This window comes from Leptonotus elevatus, chromosome 13, assembly GCF_054856555.1.
Source record: "Leptonotus elevatus isolate MCC_2025b chromosome 13, RoL_Lele_1.0, whole genome shotgun sequence".
Lineage (NCBI taxonomy): Eukaryota > Metazoa > Chordata > Actinopteri > Syngnathiformes > Syngnathidae > Leptonotus > Leptonotus elevatus.
This window is the reverse complement of record NC_141251.1, coordinates 12,793,164-12,816,516: the sequence shown is the minus strand read 5'-3', so window position 1 is coordinate 12,816,516 and position 23,353 is coordinate 12,793,164. Positions and strand designations below refer to the sequence as shown.

The window sequence follows — 23,353 nt, the reverse complement described above, 5'->3', positions numbered from 1 at the left end:
CCTGTAAAGAAAATACTTTGGGTTGACTTCCCCCTTAACGAGGTTCTGTGTTGTTACAAATTCTCCCGTCCAAATCTACAGAATAAAACACTGTTCAGTTCTCACTGATCAAGATGTTAACCAGTTCAGGACTTTCCATAAAAACGGGCGATAGATAGATAGAAAATATCTTGAACGTGACATTTTTAGCTTTTTCCATGCGCCAATGGTTATCATCACTGCTAAACATTCCATGGCCAGTTTAGGCCATGATGATTTTTTTTTTTTTTTAGCACATGCTCTTATCAGCCTCACATCACCATCCACCTATTTCCCCCCCTGATTTATCGGACTTTTTCCTCAATGGATAAAGCCAGCGAACGGCATGTGGAACTCTTTGACATGCCACTTGGGAGGATGTGACGGACAACCACCTATTCAGTCGCCAGTTTCTTTCCCACAAGAGGAGCCGTGCGGTCGAAAAAGCTGCAAACGGCCTTTCCTTTACGTCAGCTGTACAATAGCCAGCCTGTTTGTGGAAGGGACGTCCCGGCGGACATTGTGACTGCCAAAGAAAATCTTTCAGCACCTGCTCACCCACACAAAGAATGGCACCGGGTGGCCGCCGGAAGTGACACGTGCGTTAACCTTTACTGTATTACTCTCCTTGATTACATAGAGGCCCCATCGCGTCACATTGTATTAAATTAGAAAGGATCCAATGGTTTTTTCCAACATTGTCATTACTGTAAAGCGACTCTTTCACATGCGAGCTGATGATTGAAAACATTCACCTCCGACAAAAGAGCCGTATGTATTCATTAGGATTACAGGGTTTGTATACAGCCGTTTGGGCATCTGGCTCAGTGCCCTCTTTGCATGCATCTCCCTCCCAGATTGCTTTCCCACATGTTATCAAGCACAGGATGCGAGCAAACAAGGGCTTACAATCTAAACTCCCGCCGCAGCGCTTCTTTGGGTTTGTTATCGAGCCCTTCTTAGACATTGAGCGGAAAACGAAGGGAAATGACAAAGAGCAACCGAGACGCATCTGTGTTCATTTTACGACAGAAAAGATCCGTTTTACAGTGAAAGGCTCGTGTGTAAAGATGCGACAAAGTAATCAGTGCGCAAGGACACGGCTGTGTCTTCCCCCTCTCACGAGAGGAAGTGGATTTTGTAGAAGAATTGAGCGCCGTCCAAAAATAACCCATTTGTGCATCTCTAGGGTCCCTTCCAGGAAGATAATAGATGGAGGACAGCAGGAGGGAGTGGTGGGGATGATGCAATTAATAGAGTCTGCAGGACCCAGCAACAGCAAACATTATTCCATTCTGCGCCTTTAATCCATGACATCCCAATAGAGCAGACTCAGGCTCTGTTATAAATTGAATTTACCTGTCAATAACAACCGCAGATAAAGGCTCTGATGTCGAGAGAATGTTTGCTCTGCTTTGTGGTTAGAGGTTATCTGCTCTGGTTCAAGCTTTGAATCCAGGGAAATAGCCTAAGGGGTGTTTGCTGATATCGGTGCTTGATCCTTACAATGCTGTGTTTTCTCATGTTAAAGTTTAACAGTTTCCATTTGCACACATATATAGTAAAGCGAGCTGGTGGCCTCACCTTTTGACCCTCGCCTTCTCCTGGTGGACTGTCGGGCAACATCCTTTTCAGGTATTCCTCCTTTGAAAGTCTCTGCAATGATTTTCCATCCCGCTCGGCGGCCTTGAGGCGGCAGGCAGCCTCCTGTGCATACAGCTGCCTAAAGACGAGACAGAGGGCACACAACGGCAGATATCAGCGGGGTCACGCAAGCCACGTCCTGCAGGGGGAGGCTGGGTTCAGCCATGGAAGAAAGTATGTCAGTATCACACAAGGCAACTCGGGCGGATCTGATTTGGCATGCCAACATCAGGCTTCAACAGTGTGTGAAGGAGCAGAGCTGGAAAGTGTGAAGAACACAGCCAAGCACCGTGAAAGGGAGGAAGGGGAGGAAAAAGAAGGATTTGTAAATGAACCACATCTATAGAGAAGTGCAAAAATATTGGACTCTGGACTGGAGGAGTGTTCGGACACCACTGGAGGAAGACGTAAAAGCTGCAGGACTCGGAAGGGGTGGCACGTTTTGGTTTGTGGGCGGTTGAGGACATTCAAATGCTTTTTAGAGCGAGCGCTCGGATGTTTGTGACCTATTCGGGGGAAGTCAGTTTAAGTGAGCAGCCAGTGAGGATGGCACCGTGTCAGCACTGCTCTTGGCACCGCTCTTGGCAGTGTTAGATGCCGCTACAGTGGGAAATTACAACTCACGTGCTTGGTTGCAATGCTTACACATAGACACGCTTGTTAAGAGTTGCACAGCGGGAGAACGTTCACGCCACACCGATCACTAAAAGATGATGCAATTCTTTGGGCTATACTTTGCACTAAAACCATCTTTTACGGTTAGTCCTTGTTCTGTACTTTTAACATTGATCTGAAGTTTCCATCCACCCATTTTTATTCAAATTTTCAAGAAAAGCCAAAATAAAACTGAACGGAAACGCTAGAAATTCGAAAAAGAGCCCAAAATTTGAAAAAAAAAAAAAAAAAAAAAGCCTTTACGCTTGGAGAGGGTGGATTTTGACGAAAACAAATCTTTTTGGAATTAATTAAAGAAGTGACGATTAATTGAATTTTTTTATGGAAAATGTTTCGGCTACGATTGATCAAGAATTACAAAAGCAAACTCATACGTCATCGCTCGGCGCAGTCGCTTTTTGTTGTTCTTCTTCTTTTAAATCACTGGTGGCTCACATCTCTATGGTGTATACCGCCACCTACAGCGGCGGAGTCCCCTCTCAATATTCGCAAAAGAAGAACAGATGGAAACGGTCATAAGTCACATGTCCGTTTTGCGCATTTATCATTATTTTAAACAGTGGCTTTTGCTAGCGTTTAGTGGCGACTCCAACCAATTACACATTTTTCTAGAGGAAAATAACATGCAGTTGAAATTTAATTAAAAAAAAAGAAGATGATTATCTAAAATTATTATTATTATTTTTTAAATACTTTAAACGACTATTTAAGCAGTTGGTAAGTTAAAATAACAGTTTTAAACTTCATTGGTATGTTTTGTATCTGTATTCATTCATATTTTTTTATTCTGCTGACAATGGTCAACACAAATTTGGTTGAGGATATTTTGATATTGCATCCGAAAATGACAGTTGACTTTATGAATTGGCTCCAGTTTTTGATATATTCAAAGTTTTTAACAAAAAAGCTTACAAATATGCAAATTTTGACATAGGTTTTCTATTTACGCTACAACATGGAGACAGTATCTGTCTTTTCATCACACATTCGGAGCCTTCTATATGCAAATCATGTTTCATGTGAAAATTTGTCAACATTTAAGAAAATTAGGCGATTTCAGCAGTAAACAACACGCTTGTTTATTCAAGAACAAATTACAAGAAAAATAATCGATTAACTGTCAAAATTATTATTATTACTACATGCGTGCGTATTATACATGGGATTTTACGGTCATTGTTTCGGGTACACCTTTGCTTTATTAAGGATAACTACAAATGCATTCATTTTAGCTTCGAGTAAAACATCTGCTACCGCTGATTACGCTGTAAAATAAAAACAAAAGACTGTAGTGCTCACTTCACAGTAAGCTAACCCACCAAACACACCGCAAAGCTTGTCCAACATTATTGTTATCCAGCTGGAACCGCACAGTGTATTGGCTGACACAAGGACTTTTGGCTGAGCAGTGGTGCACTGTAACATTGCTATGCAGAGATCCAGTAGAAATGTCACAGCCACTGATGCACAAGTCATTAACCCCCACTTATAGCAAGCGAGCATCTTGAGGGAGTGATGTGGCAGTCAGGGAAACGGGAGGGGAGTGCGTGTATGGGGGGAGGGTCACAATGGTTCAGAGCTCGGGCCGGAGGGTTGATTTCCACTGATTGTGTACCTTGCACGCTCAGACAGCATTTTGAGAAGGAGTGCTAACAAGCTCTCAGCTCCTCTGGAAGAAGAAAGAGTGAGTGGAAGAGGAGGGGGGGGAAAAGGCGGAGTTAGAAGCACCATTACAAATAGCGACTAGTGTTAGAGCAGGTCAAGAGAAACTTCGTTATGTTAGAACAATATCTGAAAAAATATTACGCCATTCATCATGAGACAGGCTTATGTAAGGTAAAATAAATAATAAACAACCCAATGGGGAGGATAACCGAATTAGGGGGCTTTTTCATAAGTCTGCGGAAGATGACTTCAGCGCTTGTGATCAATCACGGAGCTGTTAAAGACCACATTTTGCACAGTAAATGAAATTATTTAAAGGCTGGAGCAAAGTTTTGCCCTGGAAAGTCCTACTTTTTTTGAAAGAAGCCCCAAACCCACTTCAGAATTGATCTCCCTTTTTCTGCATTTCCCATGACTATTCTGTATATGCCATCCCACAGCAGCATGTAGATCTCGCCTTGGCATCCACACGAGATCCGCTACAGGCTCAGGCTGCCAGTCCACAGGGATCCCGCCTTCTCGGAAACGATCAATAACCACAAGTGACATGTGCCAAGCGTATTAAGTCGGCGGCTTCATTGAGCGTATTTATTCTGTAGCTGTCTACCTCAATCAGGCTGACTTTATGCACACTGGGAGGCCGCTACACAGAGGGGGGTGTGCTTGTATTGCAATTGGTCTGGCAGATACGGCACATAATCGTCATTAGTCGTAAAAGTCAACTGTAACCAATTATTCTCATGCAAGATCACAGTTCTTTCGCCATCTTGTGCACAAACACACACTCACCCACACTCTGACATGTTGCGAGGTTCCTCATTGCAGTGACTGTGAGCATCATCATCATTATCAGTTGTCTGGACTGGGAGATTGCCATCTGGCTGTGCGCGTGTCTGTCCACAAGCCTCTGAGCTGGGATCCAGGCCACAATCGGGCCCGGGTTCGGGTTCGGGCTCTGCACCCGAGCTGCTGGTCTGAGGGATGGTGTACACCTTGGTGGAGTCGGCGGATATACAATATCTGGCACCACGTGCCAACGGACTGCCAGAGTGATGTGAGCCACTGACCAAGAAGCAAAACAAACGAAAGCAAATAATGCAACTCAAAAGTTGACCATGCATGAATTGATTAACCCTATAAAGCCAAACGTATCATATTAAATACAAGGCATTTTGAGCCCTCTATTTCATTTCCCCCCGTATTAAAACCCTGACGTATATTGTCTGACACATGCATACATGGGTAATCCATTAGAGGGCAGTCTCACTCATCTAATGGCTTTTCCAGCGACCTTGCAAGATCGCCCAGATTGAGAAAGGAGAGACACTTATACTTATTCACTCGCAAAAAATATTTCTATCCATTTCCGTTGTGCAGCAATTAGCATTAGAATATAGCTAAGTTTCATCATTATTCACAAATCTGTTTAAAACAGTGGGTAAAAGAGCTTTTTGCAACATGGCCCTGGTTGATCTCTTATACGCTGCTGCCACCTGCTGGCCGTTTTTGTAATAACTACCATTGCTTCAAAGCACTCTCTTCTAAATACGTCTTTGGGAGCATGGCCCAATTTAAAATAGAACGTATTTATACGTTTTGGGGGTTTGAATGAGTTAATAGTGGGAAATGTTCTTTCTGATTTTTGTATGCTTGATATGTCTGTTTATTATTATATTTTTGACAGTTATAAATCTACACATTTAAAGCACTGTGACCGGATGCATCAAATGTGACAAATCAAGTCATATGTAGAAGTTGAATTTTCAAATGTTTTGTTTGTTTGCTCAAAAGGACCAATAAATACTAAGAATCTGAATTTTCTCTCATATATTTCACGGTTCAGGCTCTATAGGGTTAAAAGCAGGCAAAAAATATGCAGGCGTAAATAAATATGGCATGACAGAATGACACTTTCACTTGAGAGGAAACAAACTATAAGGCAATATATGACCAATGATTTAAAAGAAATTAAAATAAATGTCTACTGTCATATCACCATCTGTGACATCTTTTCTTCTAAAGAGACGATACAAATAATATGACGAGTGGACTATGACTAACGTCAACTTCAATCTTCAAGTTGGCATTAGCTGGTGGTAGTCTCTACTTGCATATTCATGACCATCTGGGCCACACCCCTGCTGCTGCACTGTTGGTTCGAATGGTCAAAATCAATTACATGAAAAAGATGGCAAGCGTTAGGATGGTCGTGATGCGGCGATGGTACGGACAAGTTCCTTATGCTAAATGCTATTCTGGATAGAAGATTTGTGATACTTCCCACAAACGATTCATTTGAGCAAATGATGCAAACATGATCATGACATGTGCCATAAAAACACGAGACTTCAATTGTATTTCATAGCGACTGTGACCAGTGGGTGCTAGACAAGTCTACTTCACACCCCTCTTCTTCCTCAGATGGGCAGCAGTCTGGTGAGGGGCACTTGGAACAGGAATGTGATGAAGCCCTCCCCCATGTTTCTCCAGCCCTAACAACAATCCTCAACACAGCTGGTTGAGTCAGACTGAGAGTTATGGGCGGCGATGTACTACACTTGTGAACGGAACACAGGATTGTGCGGCCAACCATATAATGAGGAATCCGTTGTTGTGTTTTATCCCAGTGGTCAAATCAATAACATGAAAGACGAGAAATAAACCACAAAACAGAATCAAGTCATGGCGCAGAGAAAAAGAAAAAGAATCAACCTTGGAGTTGTTTATCCACTTTTGTTCCTGGGCTTCCTAAAATTAATTTGAGGCTAATGGATAAGTGTTAAATAAACCCGTCTATGTTGTAGGACTGGCCAAGCAGTGCACATAACACGAGCAACATGATGTTCCATCATCCAAATCCACAGATCGTGGTTTTGTCTGGAACAGGGTCATATTTTGCATGCTCATTGCAGCACCGGCGTTCTCAACATTGGCAAAAATTGAAAGTCACCTTCTATTTTGACAAAAAATATACTGTAACTGTTTCTATTAAATGGGCGAACAGGAATCAAAAGGCTGGTTGTGCTTTTCTTCACTGGTGTATGAAATCAGAGACGATTTCCAGTGGGAAACATTGTGGTTGTCTGCAACCATGCATTTTCGAGTTATTTATGTACAAGTAAGGTGTTATTTAATGTTCAGTATAACGACAACATGGTGCCACTTTATAGTCGGCCCTGCATCAGAAAGTTCATGTTACACTTTTCTGGCATATCATTAGGGGTGTGGGTAACAACTCAAAATCAATATGTAATGTGTTCGATAGAAAAATATCAGGAAGCAAACCCAGACCCCAGAATTCTGTTGGATTAAAAAAAAAAAAAAGATAATTACCGATATCGACTAGTGGGGGGCATTAAAACAAAAAACGGTCCGATGTCATTTACCGATACTAGTATAATTTGAACGCAGTGCACACTCACTGATGTGTGATCAGTGATCACAGGTGACGCATTTCCTGTTCCACAAAGGTTTTTAAGCAGTGCCTGACCAAGATAGCAATGATGTTACACCCAAGTAAGTATGAAATTCTTTAGAATAAAAAAAACTAATAAAAAAACAGTTTTTTTTTCCCCAAATTGCGTGGTATAAGGTACGGTATTGACATCGGCTGATACGGCACATATCGGAATCGGTATTGGAAGCCAAAAAGTGTTATCGGAACATTAACTCATTCACTGCCAATGACAGCTATAGACGTCAAAAATTCATTTTAACTATTTAGTTGAACATTTTTTTTCCCATTTTTGTTAACAAGTGTATGAAAACCTATATATTTTTTGTACATTTAGAACAGATATACAGTTTGTGATTAATCGTGAGTTAACTAGTGAAGTCATGCGATTAATTATGATTAAAAATGTTAATCGCCTGATGCCCCTAATTTTTAATAACCTTTTTAATTAAAAATAATAATAGTTTTAAGAAAAAAATATAAACAATTAGGGGCGTCGGGCGATTACAATTTTTAAACGTAATGAATCGCATGACACTAGTTAACTCACGATTAACAAACAAAAATTTTATAACTGTTCTAATACAAAAAAATCAAGGTTTTTATACTTTTGTTAACAAAAGTGGAAAACGTTAAACTAGAAATAGTTCAAATTAATTTTTGACGTCTATAGCCGTAAATGGCAGTGAATGAGTTAATATCGACTGATAGGAAATACTTATAACATGATACACTATTTAGCTATATTGCCAATTACTCACAGTTCCTGTAACATCGAACAACACCATTGAAATCACTCACATTTGGATCTTTAATGATATTTTGCTTCCATATATGAAGCTGTTCTGCTGCTTTAAAAAAAAATGTTTTGATCTGGTTACTGCGAATGGTGTCTTGCATGTGGTTCCCATTCTTGCTAATCCAACAATTCAACGACATTCTCCTTACCTGCATTGATATTTTTTTGGTCAAGGATTTACAATGCATATTTACAGAACTCTGATTTTGCTGGCGTCCTTCTGATGATACTCAAACTCAAACCAGTTGAATGCATCCATTTAAATGGCAACACTTTCAGCTCATTTTAAAGTGTGGCAAAAGTACACTCGACGGTTGTATTCAATTATTACAAGCGAGTGAAAAGCCAACAATTGAGAAGTCGGTATACATGAGAAAAATGCTTTTGCAAAGTGTACATTTATGTTTTTTCTTTCAACGTCCATAGTACAGACATGCATATCATTACTTGCATTTAAAAATAATAATCATAAGTGTATGTGTGATACCTGGAATGTGACGAGATCTCGCTCAGGTCTCCGACGCTTCCCTCTGTCACGTTACTAGCCATTAAGGCAGAAGCGTAACCGTGCGTCATGTACGGTTTGCCATGATCCTCTTCGGACGCCACGTCTTCATGGTGCTCCGACACCCACGGGTTTCCCTGCTCCCCCGCCCTGCTCTGCATCAACACCCGAGCCCCCGCAAGCACGCAGGGATTGGTGTCGATGCCGCTGTCCGTGGAGGCCCCTTTGATGTAAGTGAGACCCAACATCTCCGGGTCCATCAAGTCTCCCGAGCCAAAGTGCTTATCGTCGCTGTTGCTGGAGGCGTTGCTTGACAGTGTGTTGCTACTTGAGTGGCTCGAGTTCTTATCGCCCATCTAGGACAGCAAGAGAATCACGAATGTATACAGTGCATCGGGCAAGGTCAAAGCGTTTTTACAGGTGTTTTCACATGTACTGCAAGCACCAAATATTTGACTTTTATTTTTATTTGACTTTAGCAAATATTTTTGTTTTCACCGTAAGCAGTCCTAGTTGGGGTGTATCATGTTGGAACTTAATAAAGTACTGTGACTTAAACTGAAACACGACTCAGCTTAAATCACTCATATCATTTATTTCGTTGACTAGTACAAGAGGCTAAATGTAATTCTTGATTCTTTTTAAACTAAAATAAAACGAGAACATGGCCCATTATGTTTTCTTCAATTTGCTTCTTAACTCATTCACTGCCATTGACGGTTATAGACGTCAAATATTCATTTGAACTATTTTTATTGGTTTAACTTTTTTTCCACTTATGTTAACAAGAGTATAAAAACCTTTAAAAAAATGTATTGTTCATTTAGAACAGATATAAAATTTGTGATTAATCGTGGGTTAACTCGTGAAGTCATGCAATTAATTACGAAAGCTAAAATGTAATTGCCTGACGCTCCTAATTTTTATTAACCTTTTCTTCTTCTTTTTTTAAATCACATCAGGCGATTACATTTTTTAATTGTAATTAATCACATGACTTCATAAATTTTACATCTATTTTAAATTTACAATAAAAAAAAATCAAGGTTTTCATACTCTTGTTAACAAAAGTGGAAAATTTTTTAAACTAATAGAAATAATTCAAATGAATTTTTGACTTCAATAGCTGTCAATGGCAGTGAATGAGTTAAAGACTGCAAAGTCATGGGGGCAAATCAAAATATTAATTATGTAATCACACCATATTACATCAAAAAGAGCTACGGTCCTTTTTTTTTTTAAAACACGATGGCGAACACATTGGGGGAAGTTATAACGGGGTTATTAGGGCCACATATAAATGAGGGGTGTGAATTGCCTCGTACCTGGCGATTCGATTCGTATCATGATTTATAGGTCACGATTCGATTCGATTAATCCCGATACGAATCTATAAATTGATGATTGCAATTCTTTTTTAACTCAAATTTAGAAAATACTCATTAGTAAACTTGTACATGTACAGTGTAAGATTTGTATGAAAATTTATTTATTTATCTGAAAATTCAGGCTTATAACTGAGCTGCATTTAACAAACAGGTTGCAGTCTGTTTCATGTTTCAACAGCACTGAAATAAAATATTAAAGTTTAATGTTCCATTAATATAACATTCTTCCATGCTTAATGTGTGAATCCTAACCCTAAGTAAGACGTTTTGTTGAATATTCCCATACAACATTGATGTTTAAAAGTTGATTCGGCCGCATATCGAATCGATTCGAGAATTGCGTGCTGTAATATCGCAATATATTGCCGAATCTATTTTTATAACACCCCTAATATAAAAATGTAGTTTTTTTAGAGGGTGGGGGCAATATTCTGAGAAATTAACACACACAAAAAAAAGTCAGAAATTTACGAGAAATACACATAGCGTACTACTCGGATGTTTGTGCCAATACATTTCAGTCAGGTTTTCAAATAAGGAGATAGTAATTAATTGCTTTAGCAGAGATTAACCATATGATGTTAAGCATTTGCTCTTTGAAGCGTTGTGTACGGCCACTGGCCAGCGACAAAGACGCCCCATTTTGCAAAGGCCCACACCCTGAGGATCAAGCATTTAAGTTAATATATGAAAATGTATATTTACTTGTACATTTATGTTTCCAGAATTATTATTTACACATTCATACATTTTAGTATTTTTTTGTATAAGTAGCTAATTTGATGTGTCAAATCTGCTGCTCTCCGTCATTCACTTGCATTTAACTAAAGTATGCTGGCTTCTGATTGGTTAGCGTTAGTCAGCTGATTGGGGATCAGGAAGTGTTGTCACACTAGCTGCCGTGTATGACGAGTAAAGTTAAAATTAAGAATTAATCCATCTCCATCCTACCGTATCATTTTATAAACAGTGTCCCATTAACCACCAACGAATCATCACATTAGACTATAGCTACGCTACGTGTATTTGTCATATGTTTTTGAGTTTTTTTCTCTCGCAAATTTGCCACTTTATAAGTCACAAATTTGCCACTTTATAAAGTCGCACAGCTAAAAAAAAAAATCAGAATATTACCCCCCTCTGGAATTATTATTTTTTGCCGTCGTAGGAAATACTATTTTTATAAAAAGTAAAAAATAAAAAAAATTGTTTATGGGAAATTCTGGAAAAATCTGGCAATCGAGTCAACACTACACTGACACCACAAATTAGCTGAAAATCAAATATACAATACATTCTCACTAGGAACTATTTAGAACAAATGTTATCGCTAGTCAATCTGGCGAAGGACAGTTGTTTTATTCTTTTTTTTAGCTAATGCTAAATGCTATCTTGGTTAACGGTTCAACAGCAGTAAACAATTCAAGCGCTCACCATTATTCATTTTTATTTGCTTGCTCTGGTGTTGTGGCAATGTAGTTACCCCTTGTTTTAAATGATATCCCCTGCAACTTGAGTTGATATGCGGTTGTTCTGATTTTGGTGTATCAAATCAAATTATTAAATGTTTCCAATCCATGTACTCACTGCAATGTGCTCACATACTAGTCATTGCTATTTGGTACACTGAATGAGTATTTCGACATGTCCTACTGTGTGAGTGGTTATTGAACACACCTCGAGTCAACTGCCAAGCACGAGTGAGTCTCTCTCTCTCTCTCTCTCTCTCTCTCTCTCTCTCGCTCTCTATCTCTCTCTCTATCTTAGCTCTCTCTCTCTCTCTGTTTCTCTCTGTTTATAAAACTGAAAATCGAAAAACAGGTCATCCTAGATTTGAACTTTTACCCTGGATAGCTTGTTCGGGGAGTCTTTGCTTCCTTCTCGCTGCTTCAGAGGGTTCAGGATCTTAGTGGAGGGTATGTGCCACTTGGCCTCTGCAGATAAGAGAACAAATAAAAAGTAGGCATAATTATCAAATGTCTAGACAACTTGCTTTAATGGTCGGCTCGAGCACTTACCTGCCGACCTGGTCCTCTCCAGAGTGGGCTCTCTTTCTCTGTGGATGTCCCCATCGCCCCCTTGGATGTCTCCTGCATGCTCATGAAGGATAGGAGAGGGACATCTGCAGGGAGAAACACGAGGGAGGAGGTGGTGAGCATTGTGTTCCACAAGGAGAAAGGATTCAAAAGATTTTCCGCAGACGTAACGCAATTAGCGTGCAATCAGTGAGAGCCGAAACACTTCAGCTCAGAACGAAGAAGCAAACAAAGGACCTTTTAGATGACTCAGCATTACAGGAACTATCTCGCTCTTGAGAAAAAAGAGGAGCCAAATTTTCCAACAGGGTTTATAATTAAAGCTATTAGAGCTAATAGGGGTTCCGTCTTCTGCGCTGCGGTCATGCTGCCTTGTGATTTCTCCCGGCGACCCTAGCTGGAGATCAATGGACTAGTCAATGTGTCTTGTTCTGTTCTGCACGGTGTCAGCTCTGACGGACCACGGCTATCCGCATCCCTGCAAATTTCGTGCTCGTTTGAGGCTGCTGACAGGGAAGGCAGCAGCATGGAGCCAAAGCTTCGTGTCATGGTCTGTAAGCTCTTAGAGAAGCATATTGGTCTCTGGTGCGTTCTGCTCATGTGCCAGTATCAGCTTGAAAACTGGTAGGTCTGCATATTGAGCATGACATGACATTTTCCGTCACAACAAGATCTCAACCTATTGGTCTCTCCGGGTTTGACTGGAAGAATAATTCATGTCTTTTATTTAATTCACTTCCAAAGTAGTTTTGAGTGCCCTCTTTTAAGTAATACATGACAGGTTACAGTTAGCAATTCTTTATAATGGTTTTATCATTTAATTTCAGTGTTCTGAGAACAGAAGTGGGAACCAGTCAGAAATGACACAAAAAAAAAAGGGGGTTCTAAGTGAGCTGACTTTCAGAGAATGGATATTGATCTTTCAGGTAGCCATTCTCTGCGAATGAAAAGTTTTCAGGCTGATGTAATGCTCCTCTAACGTTTCCAATGGTATCTCATTTGTTCAGGGTAATTTTAACTACAAGTCCACTCTGTTTAATTGACACGAGCCAACAAAGGAATAACCGTCGTTTCGGGTAAAACACCTGATGAAACTGCGCTTCTAATCGGACTGCTCCCTCTTAAAGACACACACAATTTTGTAAAAAATATATAAATAAATAAATTAATTAATAATAATAATACTACTACTACTAATAATAATAATAATAATAATAATTATTATTATTATTAATAATGCAGGAATAAAATTAATCTGCTTTGATTATCTCTAAATTCCAAATAAGTGTAGGACTGAAGTATGGGCTATGAAAAGTAGTACAAATTGCGTGGTTGCATACCCATCATATCCAGGCTGTTGGGACCAGGAGCTGCTGCTGCCACAGGGTCCTGGATCGCTGGAAGAGGACTGGTTACTGGGGGAGCTACGGTAATGCTGCTCTCCCTTGTTACAGGATGTAACCTGGGGTTTTTCCAAATCATGCACCGTTCTGCGGAACAAAAAAGGGCTCAAATCTGAGTGTGCACAGGAATGAATTACACAATCGAATACAAAAGTTGCATGAAAAAAAAATCCGCATATAGAGGAATAATAATTATCCATTTAGATTGGCCCGTGTGGTATTATCCATATATTTTCTGTAATACTTATGCTAATTTTGGGCGAGAGGCTGGTCGCCAGCCACTTGCTGGGCACACGCAGGTAAACAACCATTTACACTCCGATTCATACCATGGGCAATTTGAAATTTTCAATTAACATGAGAAGCATGTTTTTGTAAGGTGGGAAGATGTCAGAGTTCCCATGCAAAAAAAACCCAGACAAATATAAGCACAGGAAAATCATGTAAACTCTATACAGGAAGGTCGGTGTCAAGATTCAAACCCTGAACCTCAGAACTGTGAGGCAGACATGTTAACCACTAAGCACTGCGCTGACGAAAAGAGGTATTCATTTAATACTACAAAACAAAAACAACAACATTTGGATATAAAAACAAAAACTGACTTGGGTGAAAAATGGACTGAGCCACAACTTGGTTCAATTTGACTCATCTTTATGGGTTATTTTATACAAAACAACTCAACTTTCGGGGTTATTTTATCCAAAACGACCCATTTTTTTGGAAGCATCTCATGCAACACAACGCATCACAGATACTTGGGTCAAATTGGATCGGTCCATTTTGGGGCCAAATTAGGTTATTTTTGACAACAGTTTTTAGAGTATATAATTATTAATGAAGCCTGATAAAAATAAAAAAAATCCCCAAACATTTTGTCTGCTGCATTGCAATGCACCATGTAATATCTATTTAAAAATGACATTTTGTTTTATATTTCTTGCAATCATGCAATATTGTCTCCTGTCCCTCATTTCTCTCCTGCACTCCAGGACTGCGTCATTTGATGGTCTAGAGTGGAACGCTCTCTTTGTTTCTGCAGTAATTGGCCGAGATGAGTTGTGCCGTGCCAGTGTCCCCATCAACTTCTCTTCAATGGGGCGCAGAGAGCATGGAGTGGGAGTCATACACGGAGCAAAAGAAAGAATGGAAAATGGAGTGCTCCCACTGACAGACACTGTGATTAGGCAGAGGAGGCCGCCGTTATCCCAGTACAGTCAGAACAGGCAAAACCACAAGGGGTCATTTTGACACTGTGGAAAGGTTATCATGACTACGGGGCTTTCATTAGGACGAACAAATCACTGCTTTACATGGCTGGATGGAGATGTCCTAAAGAGGAAAAACTAGACTGGGGGCTGCAATCAAAAAGAGATGAAGAAGATGCAGTGAATTCACGGGGACTAAAATGTTCCATTCATATCTATGTGATAGCCCAACATAAAAGATGAGTTACATTTTTCCATCCATTTCTACACGATTACAAAGTACTGTAATATAATATATAGTATAATGGAGGGGCAATAAGAGTACCTGGATCCATCCGGTACATTCCTATCAAAGGACGTGCTTCGTGGGATAGCGGCTTGATGCTGCTGCAGGATCTGCTGACACTGGAGGCGATCCGGACCCTGAGTGGGTGACCCTCTGGACAGAGGAGCACCGGCCGCCGTGGGCACCCGATGCCAGGTGGTGTTCCTTCTGAATGGCGTCTTGTACTCGCAGGGTGTGCCCTCACTGTCGACTTTGTACTCCACCATGGGGATGCGATACAGCTCAGAGCAGCCCCTGAGAAGGCGTTAAGGAAAGACAGTTTAAGGGAAGCCATCAGTCTGTGGAATACGGAAGCAACAGAATGGAATTATTAATGCCAGCAGTGGAGTAAAAGCTGTTAGCAATTCATATTTTAACAATTCCATCATCCGTCTCATCAAAGGCTGTCGGAAAATCAATATACGAGGAATGTATTTGCTTCTGATAACCAATTAGCTAAGTGTATACAAACTTTGAGGCTTACTGCCTTATTTTTCTAAGGTTAACGACACTACTCAAAAAACAGGATCGGAGGGCAGTGAAATGGAACATAAACATTATGCTAAACGATGTTAAAAGGCTCTGTGGAGTTGAGGCTTAAACTCAAGACTTGATTACTAATAATATGGAACATCAAAGCCTTATTAACATGTAAATGAGTGCATATTTAATGTGAGGATAATTTACAATAAAGTCGGAGATAATATGCAAAATAATAATTCATTTCACATCTATAAATGATTTAACAATAAAATTATTTTCTGCAATACTGTTACTACTGTTATACAATTACAAAGCTACACTAATTGCAATGTTTAACTCATTCACTGCCATAGACGTCAAAAATTAATTTGAACTATTTCTATTAATAAACATTTGTTTCCACTTTTGTTAACAAGAGTGTGAAAACCTCAATTTTTTTATTGTATATTCAGAACAGATATGCAATTTGTGATTAATCGTGAGTTAACTAGTGAAGTCACTGCCATTGATGGCTATAGGTCAAAAATTAATTTGAACTATTTTTATTAGTTTTACACTTTTTCCACGAGTATGAAAACCTAAAAAAAACATTTTTTTTATTGTACATTTAGAACAGATATCATATTTGTGATTAATCGTGAGTTAATTATTGAAGTCATGTGATTAATTACAATTAAAACATTTAATCGCCTGACGCCCCTAATTTTTAAGAATCTTTTTTTTTTATCGCGTCAGGCGATATATCATTTTTAAAATTGTAATTAATCACATGACTTCAATAATTAACTCACGATTAATCACAAATATGATATCTGTTCTAAATGTACAATCAATAAAAACATTTTTTTTTAGGTTTTCATACTCGTGGAAAAAGTGTCAAACTAATAAAAATAATTCAAATGAATTTTTGACCTCTATAGCCATCAATGGCAGTGAATGAGTTTGAAGTGGGTCACTTTTACTACGAAACCCCTCAAATCTCCATCACACGTGTGCTCGTATTATACGTCCATCCACACTCAGCCTCTTACAATAAAGCTGACAATCTAAGGGGGCTTTTCTATGGTCATGTTATTGGTAATAACAGTCAAGATCACTGAAGTAGACAGACCTAGGATGCCTTTTCATGCACCGTTAATGATGGAGCGTGGGCTATGTGTATATTTGTGGGAAGGGGATTACAGCGTGATGGGTCAGGGTTAAACATTCTGGATGTTGTGCAAGCTCTCCACAAGCATCTCAAGCATGACACTTATGATTGCACTTGCCTACCCCTCCAAAGTCCATTTTCCAGAATCCACCGAGGGGAGAATTCTATGTATACATTGATGTGGTCACAAGTCCAAACAAAGAGGCTTGAGGAGGGTGCATTGACTGATTGTGAAGAGGACAAGTAATCCATGCAAGTGAGACGCTTTCATTAACCTGGGCCGTGACAGACATCCGAGTAAGGTTGTTACACGATCCGTGCCTAAAATCATCCTCCACTTCACACCCATATGGCCAATGTCAACATCACATCATGGTGATGTATGTACTGCCAATGGTACGCGTAACATCCTCCAGATCTTAAGATTTTAATAATTGATTGACTTCATGTGCGGTATGTAGCATGAAAAATTGCGTATGGAACTGTAAATAATAAGTGGCGCATGCAGTATTTCACACTTCATGGAGAGGGGGACTGGTAGTCTTGTGGTTCACGTCTCTAGACCTGGCTTAAAGGGGAAGTCATTCAACCCCCACAAACTTATTGACAATAGGTTCTATGCATCCAAACTAAATACAGTATTTTGGTTAATATTGCGTTGGTGGGATATGAGTTAAGCGGCAAAATTGCACAATTTCTATCAATATCAGAAGGCGGCCATTTTGCCACTTACTGTCGAGTGAAAATGACATTTACAATTGCTCAGGTCTCAGGTAACAACCAATCACAGCTTAACTTCAGAAAACAGGTGAGCTGTGATTGGTCATTGCCTGAGCCCTGAGCAACTGTGATGTCATTTTCAGTCGACAGCAAGTGGCAAAATCGCTGCCCCCTGAGATGGATAAAAACAACTAGTAATTTAAAAAAACAAATGTAATATTAATCAGTCATGTTTAGACCATTGAGGGTCACATATAACATATTATTGGCAAGAAATGTTTCAAGGGGAAGTCAAACCCCCATCCCTTTTTTTTTTCCAATAATATGTTCTATGCAGCCCCACTAGTCTAAATATGGCATTCTGGTTAATATTGAGAATTGGAGTGGAGTGGAATATGAGTTAAGCAGCAAAATCCAGCAGGTTTTATCAATATCAGAAGGCGGCCATTTTGTCACTTGTTGTCGACTGAAGATGACATCACAGTTGCTCACAGCTCGCCTGTTTTCTGAAGCTGAGCTGTGATTGCTTGTTACCTGAGACCTGAGCAACATTGATGTCATCTTTAGTCGACAGCAAGTGGTAAAATGGCCGCCTCCTGAGCTGGATTAAAAATGGCTGGATTTTGCAGCGTGATTTATATTCCAAAATGTAATATTAATCAGAATGTCATGTTTAGACTAGTGATATATATATATATATATATATATACATATAATATATTATTGTCAAGAAATTTTGGGATAATTGATATCAAACACGATGAATGGAAATGGATGAAACATTTGTTTCTCGGCTGTATTATTCCAGATTTATTGAAATCTGTTATTATGCTGCTGTTTTAATGGCGGTGGCTGGTGGGTTTGTTTCAGCGGCAGGAACATGAATGGAGGAAGTGGCGGGAATGAAAATGTTAAATCCTCAACAATGTTACACTTCTTTCTCCAGGACTTCGAACCCACTCATTACCTGTGATGAACTGTGTGTACATGGTAATGCCAGGTTGCCACAGACAATCACTTTCTCAAAGGCTAAACGTGGTTAACAGCTCGTCAACAGGAAAGGTCGCAGTTTTTGTTTCTGGCTGTGCTTTTTACACAAGAATGATTAAGAAGTGACAAGGTATGATCTAATGTTACAGCTGAGCTGAGTGCCTGCCAGGCAGACTGTTGAAAATAACCATCAGCCTGGACCAGGGTTTCTTGCTTTGAAATGAATAGGGGGGCGGGGGGGCTCTGTCTTTCTGTGTATAAATCATGGCAAAACAGCAGGAAACCAGCACTAAACCTGAGCTTTAGCATGGTGTTGGAAAAACAGACTGGTAGACACATCATCCGATTGAAAGGAGGAGAACTGGTGTGGAATGAAACGTCTTGATCTCCACGAGCTAATGCAGCTTTAATTAAAGGCCTGTATGCTCACATTTGACCACAATGGCCTACATAAGATGAAATACGCCAAATCACATTGTCATGTTTTTCTTTGGAGGAAGTTATTTGACACAGTTTCAACCATTTTAAGCGACGTTTGGCCAAAACAACATTCGTGCTCGCTTGGCCAGTTGGGAGGCAATCAGCTTTTGGCGCTTAACCAAATAGAATAGATGAGTGTGACAACAGGACCTTGGACCTCAGTCAGAGAGACGTCACTTCAATGACATGGCCAGGGATTGAAAGACATGCTAATCCATTCCCACAGTCCTTGTCACAGCAAAGAGCCAGAGAGGTTACGACCTCCACCAGCCCTTTGTAGAGCATCATTGTCCTGAGGTTCATTAAGAAGGTGTGCTCCAAAGTGAATGAGTTTGCAAAAAAAAAAAAAAAAAAAAAAGTCTCTCAAGGATTTCTTTGCCAAGTGATTTGAAGGAAAGAAGGCCTCCTGTATAGAAAGTGAAGGGATTAAGTGGAGCAATTTGTGATGCGGGTTGTGAATGTTTTTGTTTAGCAGCGTTTTCTTTCACAGAGCGTCATCATGGGAAGTGAGAAATCCGGCTTAACTTGAGTCCAGATCAAAATCCACCATGACGCGTCTGATGGCACTTCAAAGTAAAGGTCACAAGTGGCCATCTAAATGTCGTATGTAATACTTGTTATCAGCAGTGGTCTGGAGCAGGTTGAGCGCCCTTTAATTTGAGATAAACATTTAATCCGGGGGTCACAGGAATTTAGAAAATAATAGAACAAAACAGATTCTATCTTCAGACATATGTTTGTGTAATTTCCATTTGTATGTTGTTGTCATTATGCATTTAAGTCCACATTAAACACATTCATATACATAAAAACCATATATCAAAACATTCTCTAAAGAGACATATCCATAGAGCTAATCTTTTTCATCTTCGAAACTCTTTAGCGCAATGATGGACACGACTCTGGCACTGCTGCACTGCCTAAAACCACATCCTGCCCCCAGTGGAAAAATACAGTCGGAACCATATCCGCAGTTATACCGGTTTTAAAACATACACATCTTAAAATAATAATAAAAAATCAAGAAGCTTTATAAATGGTGGAAGTAGTGTCGTAAGGGGTGTATATTGTCTCGAGGGCATGAGACTCCAGTCCATTGTTAAGCTTGCCCCCATCCTTTGGGTCACGGGGGACTGACGGGGCCCTTCAAGCCCCAGCTGAATTCCTTTCTTTTGAGATCATTGTGGAGAAAGCAGAGCACTCATTGTTGACTGCAACACTTGAGCAACTTAAAAATGCAGCCAGCCCCCCCCTCAAAAAAAGTTGACAGACCTCACAATTCTTCACCTGACCTCTCGCGTCCTCATTTGATCGAGCCTTGGGAGAATATTCACAAGATCTTGAGATGGATGCTTTTGGTTCTCATGAGACAGCGACAATTTGTGTGTTTGGCAAGCGGGGGACATATCCCACAGTAAAGCTCCGAAGCACAGGCCAGCATGTTCTTCTATGGTAATATCCACTAATCTGCCAAATGCATCTGTTTGCAAACACATACAGTTTAGTATGTATGGTAACGTGTCACCATGTAGGCATGGACAGAATAATTTCCTTCTGACTTTTAGGACCCAATGCCCTACTTGAGCCATCTATCATAGGCAAAAAAATCATGCTTGAAATGCTGTTGATCGCTAGTCCTCCAATCAAGCTGGGTATCTGAAACGGCACAATGACCGAGCCAAGAGTTTTAGTCACCAATGTAACCACAGTTTTCAGAGGCTGGACCAGTTTTTGTAAAAAGTCAACTTTAAGGCATCGCGATACTATCCGTCCCGATCCGCAGTATCGATCCATTAAGTGAGTATGTGATAACTTATATTGCAGTGCAGCTCTTGCACCACAGGCTGCTTACAATAAGCCTGTCATATCTTAATCTACAGATAGGTGGCAGCACTGCGCCACCGCAGCTTAGAGGCAACAAAAATAAAACAACAACCACAAACTAAATGTACCGTAGCCTACAAGCTAATAGGTCTTAGGCCGCAGTAACCAAACGCGAACGCCACCGTTGCAGCAATCGCCGGACAAACATCTGTCTTTCTGCCAGAAATGTTTAAGGCCACAAGTGTATAGAAGTGCAGGCTTGCAGCTCAACTGTCGGCAGCACCCGAACGAAGCGCGCGCCGTCAGACTTTTGAAATAATTCAGTACGCCAGTCAGAATAGTTTGTGCAGAGAATGGCTGGACATTGGAACACCGGAACAGGGGAGCTCCAGCGAGGGGGCTCTCCAGTTTGGTGTGGACCATTGTGAGGAGAAGCGGTTCGGAAAATGGATAAATGACTACTAGACGTGTTTAAAAAGTAAGTCCTAATTAAATGTAATATATAAAAACCTACGAACAATTCAGTTTAAGAAAAGCCTCTTGGAAAGCATTGATTGCGTTCATTCATATCTTGGGGATTTATTATAGAAAGAAACATGTGGGCTGCTCTTTTTCTTATTTTTTTCTTTTAAATCAGATGTGGAGAAGCTAATCATTTGATGTTTGGTCAAAGTGGGCATAAGGTGGAGATGGCCACGGTAATGTTGGTCCGGATTGAGAGACTTTTTTGGGGAAATTCTTAGCAATGTATGTACAATATGTGTAATGATTTTGAATGGAAAACTTTTGTCTGATCCCCCCTTTTACTGATATTATTTACGGATTTACCAAAACAAATGGCTGACATTGATAATGCATGATAATATCGTTTTCCTGATCAAATAAAATTTAAAAATGAAAAAAAACATGAGTGAGTGAAATATGGGCCCACCCCGCCCGGATGATCCCTTTTTTTAAATACACATGTTGAGGTTGATACTAGCCCAAAAAAAAAAGAGGCAAAAAATAAAACAAAACAAAAAAATTATCGCAGTACGTATCGGATTGCCACCAAAGTATCGGGATCGTCCCAGCCCAAGTAAACTGCTTTTTATATAGCACTTTATCTACACCATATGGTGCCCAATTAAAGCCTCACATTCACCCATTCACACACACATTCATACACCAGTGGTCGGCTACTGCCATGCAAGGCGCCGCTGGATCCACTGGGAGCAAATCGGGGTTCAATGTCTTGCTCAAGGACACTTCGACAAGGTCACCAGGGGTGAGGATCGAACCCACAACGTCGCAGATGGGAGAAGACCACTCTACCACGGAGCCATGCCACCCCTAGTTTTTGTAGGATGATTTGCACACTTTCAGTTTTCCTGAATTGCGATTATGACTTTGTCATCGTTTATGATCACTGATCTTGGTAAGAGGATTAGACAGCAGTTCAGCCAGAGAGGCTGCCGAGTTGGATTCACAGAGGAGGAATATTAGGCTGCCATCTGAAGAAACAAATATGCTGCTGCTCTGTTGCCAGATGAGAAAACTAAAGTCGAAATCAAGCTAACATAAATAATGTTGCTTTTCCTCCAACGTCCTCATTAGTGCTGTCACTATCAAATATTTTTAGAATCGATTAATCTATTGATTATTCAATCGATTAATCGACTAATCTCATTCATTTTAATTTAGCATTAACTGTTTGTAGGAAGGATGTGGGGGTGATGTTTTAGGCTACCACCGGTTCGGTCAAAGTAAAAATATATATTTTTTTATGTGCAAATGTCTTATTTTGATTAAACAGAAGATATTCAGTTAATGAAGGACTACAGAAATCAATAAACAATTACTGTTGATATGCTGAAATCAGAAGATTCGGACAATGGCTCCAAACGATTATTTGATTATTAAAATAGTTGCCGATTAATTTGTTGTAATTAAATTAATCAATTATTTTTGACAGCTGTGTTCCTCATATTTTATATCACTAATTCTTGACAGCATTTTATCTTCATACTCATATTCTTTATTCCTAAGAATTAGCGGTAAATGGCAACAAACCACGAGTAAGTGTAAGATTACAGAAAAGTATGAATATGTGGTAACCTGCAACATCTACAAAACACAAACGATAATCTGAGTGTCAAAATAGGGAGATGAAGCAATTTACAAATTTAGGGTCACTGCATAAAATATTTCTTAAATACTGTTATATATTTGAGTTATAAGGAGGAACTTTATTTGGTCTCGATTTAAATGAGATATAAAATCTGGCATAGTGGTGATCTCATGGCACTGACGGTCTCTCACAGAGAAAAGGCGATTTCACACAGTCCATTTATTCTCATCACAGCATTGGAAATATGTTCCTCTTTTTTGACTTCAGGGGAAATGGTGTCTCGCCATGGGTGAATGTTCCCAAAAAGCCAGCCCCTCCCACTCTAATTGCTGAAGAGAAGAATGGGGGAGGACAGAAATAAAAGCAATCTACAAAAGTGAACCATAGCGGAAAGACTTGAGCCATTAATCTAAATGTTCTTCCAGCTATTATCCGCCTGAAATGCTGATTGTGTGTAGCGCAGGTACATCAACAAA

General features: G+C 39.9%; 1 protein-coding gene across 6 annotated transcripts in view; it reads right to left on the bottom strand.

Annotated features, from left to right (window-relative positions):
• sipa1l2a (signal-induced proliferation-associated 1like 2, genome duplicate a) overlaps window positions 1-23,353 on the bottom strand; it is a 96,364-nt gene that overhangs the window by 12,433 nt on the left and 60,578 nt on the right. For 4 of the 6 annotated variants that reach the window (XM_086092718.1, XM_086092717.1, XM_086092721.1 and 1 more), the window contains 8 exons: window positions 15,121-15,375; window positions 13,525-13,674; window positions 12,167-12,270; window positions 11,994-12,082; window positions 8,743-9,116; window positions 4,792-5,064; window positions 3,953-4,006; window positions 1,603-1,741 (listed from right to left, as the gene is read on the bottom strand). In XM_086092718.1, the coding sequence (XP_085948844.1) occupies window positions 1,603-1,741; window positions 3,953-4,006; window positions 4,792-5,064; window positions 8,743-9,116; window positions 11,994-12,082; window positions 12,167-12,270; window positions 13,525-13,674; window positions 15,121-15,375 (1,438 nt within the window). The remainder of the gene's footprint in view (window positions 1-1,602; window positions 1,742-3,952; window positions 4,007-4,791; window positions 5,065-8,742; window positions 9,117-11,993; window positions 12,083-12,166; window positions 12,271-13,524; window positions 13,675-15,120; window positions 15,376-23,353) is intronic. The other 2 variants (XM_086092720.1, XM_086092722.1) reach the window with 2 other exon arrangements.